Below are 9711 nucleotides of genomic sequence, written 5' to 3'. Positions count from 1 at the left end.
AGACACTGGCTGAAGGCAAGAAGACAGTGGAAGTCACCAGAGAGATAGTGAACTTCCAGTAATAGGGCAAAGAGAGATATGAACCATATCATCGGAAGTAAAGTCTGCCCACGTGGGCCCAAGTTGGGACCTATGCAATACAGGAGCAGTTACTTTATTCATGATGCTGTGTTTATGAGTGGACCTTGAGACCATAATAGACTCATCCATTCATCTGGGGAAAGGACTATATTTAACTTTGCCTTGGAATTTGAACCACACCCCATTTGTATAGGACATCATAACATTGGTCTTCCTATTAAAGATAAAATATGGAAATATATTCTACAAGATACTAGAACTACTAGTCATATGGGTCTCTTTTTAAGCTATTCTCCAGATTTTTCTGATCAATACAATAACGTAACTAATAGACATAGTTTGGGTCTCTGTTCTTGTTGGCAGAGTATTACACACAATGCTTTCATTGTTGTGTATAGGCTACTAAAGCATCAAATGACAACTAGATTTATCTACAACATCTCAAACCAAGACCATTCTGATGCATTTAAAAGATAAAAAGGGGAGCTGGAGAGATGGCTTAGCAGTTAAGAGCACCGACTGCTCTTCCAGAGGTCCTGAATTCAATTCCCAGCAACCACATGATGGCTCACAAACCATCTGTAATGGAATCCAATGCCCTCTTCTGGTGTGTCTGAAGACAGCGACAGTGTACTCATATAAACAAAATACATAATTCTTAAAATAAATGAATGAATAAATAAATAAATAAATAAATAAATAAATAAATAAATAAATAAATAAATAAAGGTGTTAGGTGTGGGCAGTGGTGGTACAAGCCTTTAATCCCAGCATTTGGAAGGCAGAGACAGGCAGATCTCTGAGTTCAAGGCCAACCTGGTCTACATAGTGAGTTCCAGAACAGGCTGGAATATACAGACATCTTATCTAGAAAAACAAAATGAATAAATAAAAATAAATGTAAAAGTAAAAAAAGAGGTAGATGTTGGAACATAGTTCAAAATTGGAGTCCTGCAAGGGGCATTTTGCATGCTTGTGAGAAAACTCCAAGAAACAAGAGTCTTATGACCTCAGTTTCTTAAAAAACACTGAATTGTTCTTGGAATGTGCTTTGGATTTGAATGTTCTTGGAACTGTGCCCCGTCTCCCAAGGTATAGTGGCTAGGGCTGAGTTTGCTTCAGCTGTTGTTATTCATATGCCACATATGGCTTGTCCTTGTGGTTGAACATAGTATTCACATGATTCTTCTTAGCCCTTAAAGGATACATTTCCTGATCCTCTCAGTGAAGTTGACCACTGCATGAAACTTCAGTATGCCTCACTGTTAGGCACTGTTACTGACAACTAAAGCAGTAAACACTCAAGCAAATGGATTTTTTTTTTTCCACCACACTTCCCTGTTTCATGGAGATGTGCATCACGGGTGGATGGCATGTGCCCTAGCATACTCCTAGGGCCCTGAGGAGCTCTGAAACAGTATGCATGTATTTAACTCTGGCCAGTACACAAATAGCACATTCTGGTTTTCAAGTTGGGCCCCTTAGTTCTAGACTGTAGATCGATTCATGTCATTTCTTTTTGGATATTTAGAAGCACATGAGGTACCTCATATATAAAGCTAAGTTTTGGATCTGTCTTCTCGGAAACTCACTCCTCTTCTAGTGTTCTCTGTTTTAGTACAGTCAGATACACCATAGAGTTGCATAAGCAGAATTCTTGGAGATCCTCGTCGTCATCCTCTCACTCCCAGTAGCTGTCCACCAACAAGTTCAGTGCCATCTTCCCTTTGATTTGCTTTGGATTTGGCAGCGCTGGGAACTAAGCCCATGGCTTTTCTCTTCTACTCAAATCGTCTGCCACTGGGTTTGATCTCCATCCCTTTGTTCACTGTTGCTGTCTTTTAAATTATTTTGAGACAGGATCTTGTTAAATTGACTTAGCGCCCAAACTACAGTTCTCTTGAGTAGCTGTAATTAAGGGTATATGCTTTGATGCTTAACTTTAGTCTCCCTCCTAAACCTTACCCCTTGGCTTTTATCCCTAAATATAACCTGATTACAGCATAATTAATCAAATTTGCTTGAATTATTACTGCATTCAGTAAGACAGTTATCCCTATGTACTCTGGTCAACCATCTAATCCATCTATTTTATAGAGTGATTTAAAATAGAGATCTGACACACTAATTTTTGTTTAAAGAAAATACCCTTCAAATGGCCTGTAATGCTCTAGAATCAACTCATATTCATTGTAGCAGCAGAACGAATCACTCAAAATTAGAGTATCATAAACAACAATTCTGTGAGTTGTTCAGCATCAGTTTGGGATTTTGTTACTTACAATCTCTTGTGTGGACGTAGTAACAGTTTGGCTTTAGTTAGTGCGATTTGAAGACTTGTCTGTTATCCAAAACACTGACATGTCTGAAGGTTAATCAGACATTGTTCCTTTTTGTGAGCTTTTTGAATGGTTGGTTTTGGCTTTCTCTAAGTATGACTGTGTCCAGCCATCCCATTTCTTACACAAGTTACTTTTTTCAAAGTGCAATCATGTCCAAAGCAAAAAAAAAAAACAAAACGATAATCTCTTTTCATTAACATCTAAACTCATTCAGCATATCTTCTACCTTATTCTGGAAGTCTAAACCAAGTCACGGGGTCAGTCCTCATTGAAGGGGAGAGGCTCTGTAATACTTGAATGTCTGAAAACAAAGATATTATGAGGCACGGAAGTCTATGGAGACTACCAACCACACACCTACCTCTCTAATCTCATTTTGGAGCACTTGTCCTACATTACTTTATTTCTACTTTAGCAACATTGAATTTCTTCCCTCACCATTCCCCATTCGGATACTGTGTTTTTTGGTTGTTTGGGGGTTTTGTGTGTGTGTGTGTGTGTGTGTGTGTGTGTGTGTGTGTGTGTTTCATACTACTTACTTTGCATACAGTGTCCATGTGATACCCTTTTCATCTGGCTAACTCCTGTTCCACCTTTAGATTTCGATCACAGCTCAGGAAAACCTTTCCCTGTCTCCCTTAACCAGGTTAAATCAATGAATGTGGTCAAGGCACTAAACATGTTTCAAATATGGTCCTTGTCCCCTTTGCATTTTGTGTTTCTGTGAATGATTGTGCAATTCGTCCCCATTACATCATAAGAGAAAAGGAACCTAGTTGGTTTTACCTTTCCTACCTCAAAGCTTGGCTAAAATGCCAGGAGTAGTTGAAGAACAAATGAAAGAAACAAGCCTAGAAGATCCGTTTCCCTTTATAACACAGTATCTCCCTTTCTGAACTATATGCAAGTACATAAGCACATCCCCATTGTCAATACTTAGACAACCCGGAAGTCGAAACACATTTTATACAGAATTTGTAAGGTGAGCTATTGGTTTTTGCCAACTTGACACAAAATGTGGTTGCCCAGGCAGAGGAAACCTCAGCTGAGGAATTGCCTCCGCGAGACTGGTCTGTGGGCATGCCTATGGATCATTTTCCTAGTTAATAATTGGTATAGGAAGTATCAGCCCACTGTGGGCAGTAGTTCTGCCTTTAGGCAGGTGGTTCTGGGTTGCATAAGGAAGCAGGCTAAGCAAGCCATGAGAAACAAGCCAATAAGCAGCACCCCTCCACCAATCGGCTTCAGATCCTGCCTGCAGATTCCTACTTTGAACACCTGCTCTGGCTTCCCAAGCTGGAATAAACCCTTTCCTCAAGAATTGCTTTTGGCGGGCTGGTGAGATGGCTCAGTGGGTAAGAGCACCCGACTGCTCTTCTTGAAGGTCCGGAGTTCAAATCCCAGCAACCACATGGTGGCTCATAACCATCCCTAACAAGATCTGACGCCCTCTTCTAGAGTGTCTGAAGACAGCTGCAATATACTTACATATAATAAATAAATAAATCTTAAAAAAAAAAAAAAAAAGAATTGCTTTTGGCCATAGTGTTTTATTACATCAAAAGAGAAGCAAGCTGGGATGCAAATGTACAAGTTCTATCATTCTGCCATATATTGTCTCAAAAATTAGCAGATCTATAAGGGAACCAATTAATGGATCCAAACTATTCAAGTTTGTAGTACTTTCCCCCCCTACTTTCACTTCAAATGAAACTAATATCTATTTTTTTTTAATTGCTACGCCTTAAAACAAGCTGGCTCATATACCAGAGCATTGTAGTCAGGAGAGAAGCACCACTCTGTAGCTACCCAGTATTGATATTGGAGACCACCCGAATTCTACTCAGAAACTCAGGTGGAAAGTTTCAAGGATGTCTTAGGTTTACTACTGTGAACAGACACCGTGACCAATGCAAGTCTTACAAAGGACAACATTTAATTGGGGCTCGCTTACAGGTTCAGAGGTTCAGTCCATTATCATCAAGAGGAGCATGGCAGCATTTAGGCAGGCATGGTGCAGGAGGAGCTGAGAGTTCTACATCTTCTACATTTTCATCCAAAGGATAGTAGAAGAATACTAACTTCCAGGCAGCTAGAAGAAGGGTATTAAAGCCCACACCCACAAGTCCACACTTACTCCAACAAGGTCATACCTCTCAACAGTGACACTCCATGGGCCAAGCATATACAAACCATCATAAAAAGACTGCATAGAATTCTTCTTGGGCAAAACCTAATGTCCAATGCTAAATGCTCGCCACTGTATTATTAATAGCCTACCCTGAAATAACCCAAAATTCATTATTTCTTCTCAGGAGATAGGAATGATAATTCACGAACCTTAGAAAGTGATGCAAAGAGGAGTTGATGAGGTGGCTCAGTGGTTAAGAGCACATAGTGCTCTTGTAGAGGACCCACATAGGTGGCTAACAATCAACTGGAACTCCAGTTCCATAGAATCCAATGCTCTCTGCCAGCATCCTCAACATGCATGTGGCACATACACACACACACACACACACACACACACACACACACACTCAGGCACACACACATACACATAAAATAAAAAAATAAATCTTTAAAAAGAAGATTGGCACAAAGCAATGGATTATAAAATGTTGAGGTTAAGCCTCCTCCTCCTCCTCTTCCTCTTCTTCCTCCTTCTCCTCCTCTTTTTAACCTACTAAACATATGAGTAATTAGGAGGGAAAGACAGTCAAGTTGGTCACGTGTTTACTACAAAAGCATGAGGACCTGAATCTGGATCCCTAGAACACGCATAGAAAGCTGGGTGTGGTGGTGCACACTGGAACCCCAGTCATGAGGAGTCAGAGGCCGGAGGACTTGTGGGCTTTCAAGTCATCTCGAATTTTCATAGTCATCTCGAATTGCTTAGTCAATTAGCTCCAGGTTGACTGAGAGACTCTGTCTCAAAAACCGAATTAGAGCCAGGCGTGGTGGCGCACGCCTTTAATCCCAGCACTTGGGAGGCAGAGGCAGGCGAATTTCTGAGTTCGAGGCCAGACTGGTCTACAGAGTGAGTTCCAGGACAGCCAGGGCTACACAGAGAAACCCTGTCTCAAAAAAAACCAAACAAAAGCCTCTGACCTGAGTCAGTCAAGAATTTATTTATTCTTTCTATCCACCACCTGAGCTCCATGAAGGCCCATGAAGTTCCTGAATGAATGAATGAATGAATGAATGAATGAATGAATGAGACAGTGTCCAAGATTTAGAACATGTGTATTACTCAAATAATTGTTAGTAATCAAGAAAAGATACTGTCACTGTGCGAACAAAATGGCTTTGCTTCTCATTTATTATGTTTCATGCTTCATAGGTGTTATCCCACATGATATTAGTGTTTTAAATATCTCGAACAGATCTGAAAAAGAAATTATTCTACTGTAAGGCCAAAGGAGTTAAAAGTGGTTGTTAAGAGCTCTTTAGAGTGAAATGACTTCTTTTCAGTGCTTGTTTGGAAATGCCACTCTCTTTTTAGTTTGAGGAATCTGATCAAATTAAGGAAATATATAGAGAACAATGAAGTCTATGCAGGTCCACGTTTATTTACATATATATGTATACATATACATATATATACATAGATATATATGAATATGTTTGTTGTAACCACAAATTGACTAAAAGGAGGAAAAGGTATTTCTATGACTTCAGTCCAAACTCAGCCCCTAAATAAATCATCAAATATTTTATCCCATAGACAAAAATTATTAAAACTGAAACATTCAATCAGGAACCTGTGAATAAGGATTAGATAGTACGATATTACTATCAAATGGCCAGTAAGGGAAATCCCGACTTCTGGCCAACAAGGGTCACTTGTAGGTTTTCTGTGCGAGAGTTCCCTTGGACTTTGCCCCTTTCCTCTCAGGCTGTCAATCACTCTGAATTACTCCCAGCTAACCACAGTTTTCCTTTGTTCTGCTTCTGGTTATAGATTGAGACCCAGAATGTTGATTTTCAAGTTATAAAATGTTAAAAAAAGAAATGTTAAATGCCAGACAACTTCAACCTGTTGTAGCGTTTCCCGCCTGCCCCCCCCAGCCCCATTTCAGACATGAACTTAGAAGAAGTTGTGTTACAAGACATGTGACCTGCTTATATTCCCAAAGCACTATTAACTTTGGCCTCCTTGAGTTTTAAACTTCATTCACATTCAGCCAAAAGAGCAAGACGAAGTAAGGTACGTTAGCACGTGCCATATTTAATGGTCTCTGTAAGGCTTGCCTTCCAGACTAATGTAGTAAACACTCCCAAAGACTTTGAACAAAGACAGAGCTTGAATAACTCGAATCCTTGGGTAAACAGACTTCTTCTCCTTCACCACACCATTTCCCCAAATCCCTTTTTAATTCTACACTGAAAACAAAACTAAAAATATATACGGTCTAAACTTGGGGGTAACTTTTTAGAAGTTAATTTCAACCTCACCCAGACATGCATTTAAAAAATTCCTGCTTCCTAACGGTAGGTTCTTCATTCACCACTAAAGCTATGAAACACACTCCTTACAGGCAGCAATGCCCATAGCTTAGGAATTTCAGACATATTAGGGATATTGATTAAGTCTGTTGCTTCTGGTTAGGCAGTTCCCTGCTTGCACTCCGGAGGCCCCGAGTGTTAAGGGACTAAGATGTTTCCTGCTGAAGTCCTCTCAAGGGCAGATACCAGGGTGAGCAGTACCCCGTGTTTTTTCCAACAACCCAAAGCACTTGTGAATGACTGAAGGATCTGCACCACCGCCCAGCTGCACTTAGGGGCTGCTCTGGAAACAGCAGCACGGAGCTTGGGAAAATTCATGTCCGATCCTGAAGCTGGGAAAGAAGTGTTTCAAGCACGCACTCTCCACACCACAAGCAGCAGCAGCAGCAGCGAAGCCCCGCAGAGAGGCTTTCGGGTAGGCAGGCACAGCCTGGGAAGGCATCCTTTTCCCCCCCTAGCCCAAGGGAGAAGCTCTCCTCCGCCTCCGCGCTAGAGCTTCCCGGCATTCAGCCTTCCATCCTTCCAGACGTTTCTGGGAGAAGCAGAAAGGTCCCTTGCCGGCCTTACCTCTGGGGCTGCTTTCCTGCAAGTACGGCGGGGCCGTGGGAGTGACATTCCCCGAATGGGATGCTGACAGCAGAGGCGAACGTTCGTCCACCCCGTCAGCAGCCATGACTGCAGCGACAGCGCGGCGGGCCGCGGGCTGAGCTGGGCTGCGGCTAGGGAGGAGGAGGTGGCGGTGGTGGCCAGCAATGCCGCCGCGCCGCGCCGCTGCTACGGCCTCCGGGAGGGCCCAGGATGTGTCACAAGGCAGGAGGCGGGGGAGGGGAGGGTGCGGGACCGCGAGGCCGGGGGAAGGGAAGCACGCCGGGAGGCATGCTGGGGGAGGGGACTGGAGAGGAAAGAAAGAGCCGGGAGGAGGAGGAGGAGGAGGAGGAGGAAGGGAAGGAGTGTGGAGGGGAAATCCAGCCCGTCTGAGCAAAGGGGGGACGGGAGGACTGATTAGGAAGTGGGGGAGGGGAAGAGATCAAGTAAGCCAGAGGAGGGGCAAAGGGAAAGAGAGGGTGAGGAATCTTTGAAACTAAGGGAACCGAGGATAAAGAGCAGCTTTGAGAGGCACTGAAAGGCCTGTTACTGGATTACGGGCAAAACTAGAGCACTCAAGTTCAGCTCCTCCAGGAAGTAGGAGAGTCTAACTTGGCTGGTAAACTTCGCAGCTGGGTGGAGAAAACTTATTTCTTGGGTTATCATTTTCTTCTGAGAGGTTTCTTCTTTGTTACGAGCCGTCGTTGAGTATCTGTCGTCTGAGAAATGTTGGTACGTGCGCATTAGGCTTTCTTCTTTTCCTTGATTTTTTTTTTTCTTCTAGCAATAAGAGTGCTGACATTTGATTTTTGGCACTTTAAGCCTAAGTGTTAACTTTTACAACTTCCGTTTTTACAAAATAGACTGTCATTTTAGTTTTTACAATAATGGGGCTTTTTTGTATATTGTAAGAATTAAACCTTTTTCCTACAAAAGATTTTTCTTCTTTTTTTTTTTTTTTTTAGAAAAAAAGGTTATTGGTGGACTGAAGAGCTAGCACGCTGATTAAGGTGCTCACTGATCTTCCTTAGGTCACAAAAGCCAGTTCTCAGCACCCACATTTGGTGGCTCACAAACCACCTGTAACTCCAGTAAAACGAATCCAATGCCTTCATCTGGCCTACACACACACACAGTTTTTTTATAAATGTTTTTAAATACTCAACAGACTTATTGTCTTATTTTCTATTTACATTTCTGTTACCCTTTTTTTTATGTTTTGTCATTTGATTCCAACATGATTTCCATTTTAAAAAACAACAACAAAAACAAACCAAAGTTTAGAACACATCCAAATAAAAATGCAATCAGAATAATAGCTTTCCTGTGGCTGTTCTTCTGAGTGACTTAGGAAGAATTATTTCCTCATCTTCCAGGTGTCCCCAAGTATTTAGGGTGTGGCCTCCATGCTCAAGGTGGCTGAAAGGTCCCACAGTGAAATAGCTGTCCAGGAGACTGGGGAGTTGCCCCTTACATTTCAGTCCATACAAATAGCAGGCAGCAGACATTCGAAACTACTCAAATCACATTTAGGGTCCTCACGTTGCTCTCTGAAGACATACTCTTTCTTCCTAACCCTATAAAGTACCAACTGGAAACCCCGAGGGTAGGAAAAGAACAATGCTTTCTTTCATGTAGCATCTGTGGGCGGCCAGTAACTGGAAGATACAATGCAATGTAAAGATCTTATTATGGTGTGACCCCCTATGAGAACTTAAATAGATGGGTCTCCAGTAGGCTGGGATTTGAAAACTCAAGATGTACCAGTCCCAGCAAAAAAAAAAAAAAAAAAAAAAGAGCTCATCCTTTGCAAACTGAATACCAGCACCTCACAGTTACAGACTACGGACAGCTCAGTTGAAGAAAATTACAAAAGCAATTCACAGAACCCTGCTTTTACCCTAGTTATGGTTTGGATTGTCATGCAAAGTCTTAGTATGTAAAAGACTGGTTCCCCACAGAAACAGTACTGGGAGGGGTTGTCAAGGGTTAAGAGGAAGAGCCTTTGGGTGATCAAAGGTGTACACCCCTAAAAGAAATTGCATTGCTCACTTGTAACCCATATGTCTCCACACTTTGCTTGCTCTTAATGTGATGAGAGGCCGTTATTCCCACCGCTGATTTTCTCTTTGCCATCTGAATCTCTCGTCAGAGGACAACTACTACCTTGTACTTGAATTGCTGGAATGAGCTA

At 42.0% G+C, this 9711-nt stretch overlaps 1 protein-coding gene across 1 annotated transcript in view; it reads right to left on the bottom strand.

Annotated features, from left to right (window-relative positions):
- The window catches only part of Pip4p2 (phosphatidylinositol-4,5-bisphosphate 4-phosphatase 2), a 52068-nt gene extending 44241 nt beyond the window's left edge, over window positions 1-7827 (bottom strand). The window contains exon 1 of the mRNA XM_021222148.2: window positions 7500-7827. Within this exon, the coding sequence (XP_021077807.1) occupies window positions 7500-7605 (106 nt within the window). The 5' untranslated portion in view covers window positions 7606-7827. The remainder of the gene's footprint in view (window positions 1-7499) is intronic.
- Window positions 7828-9711: the final 1884 nt, after the last annotated feature.

The sequence above is a fragment of the Mus pahari genome, chromosome 22 (assembly GCF_900095145.1).
Source record: "Mus pahari chromosome 22, PAHARI_EIJ_v1.1, whole genome shotgun sequence".
Classification (NCBI taxonomy): domain Eukaryota; kingdom Metazoa; phylum Chordata; class Mammalia; order Rodentia; family Muridae; genus Mus; species Mus pahari.
Note: the sequence above shows the minus strand (reverse complement) of the source record. Positions and strands in the feature narration are given on the sequence as shown.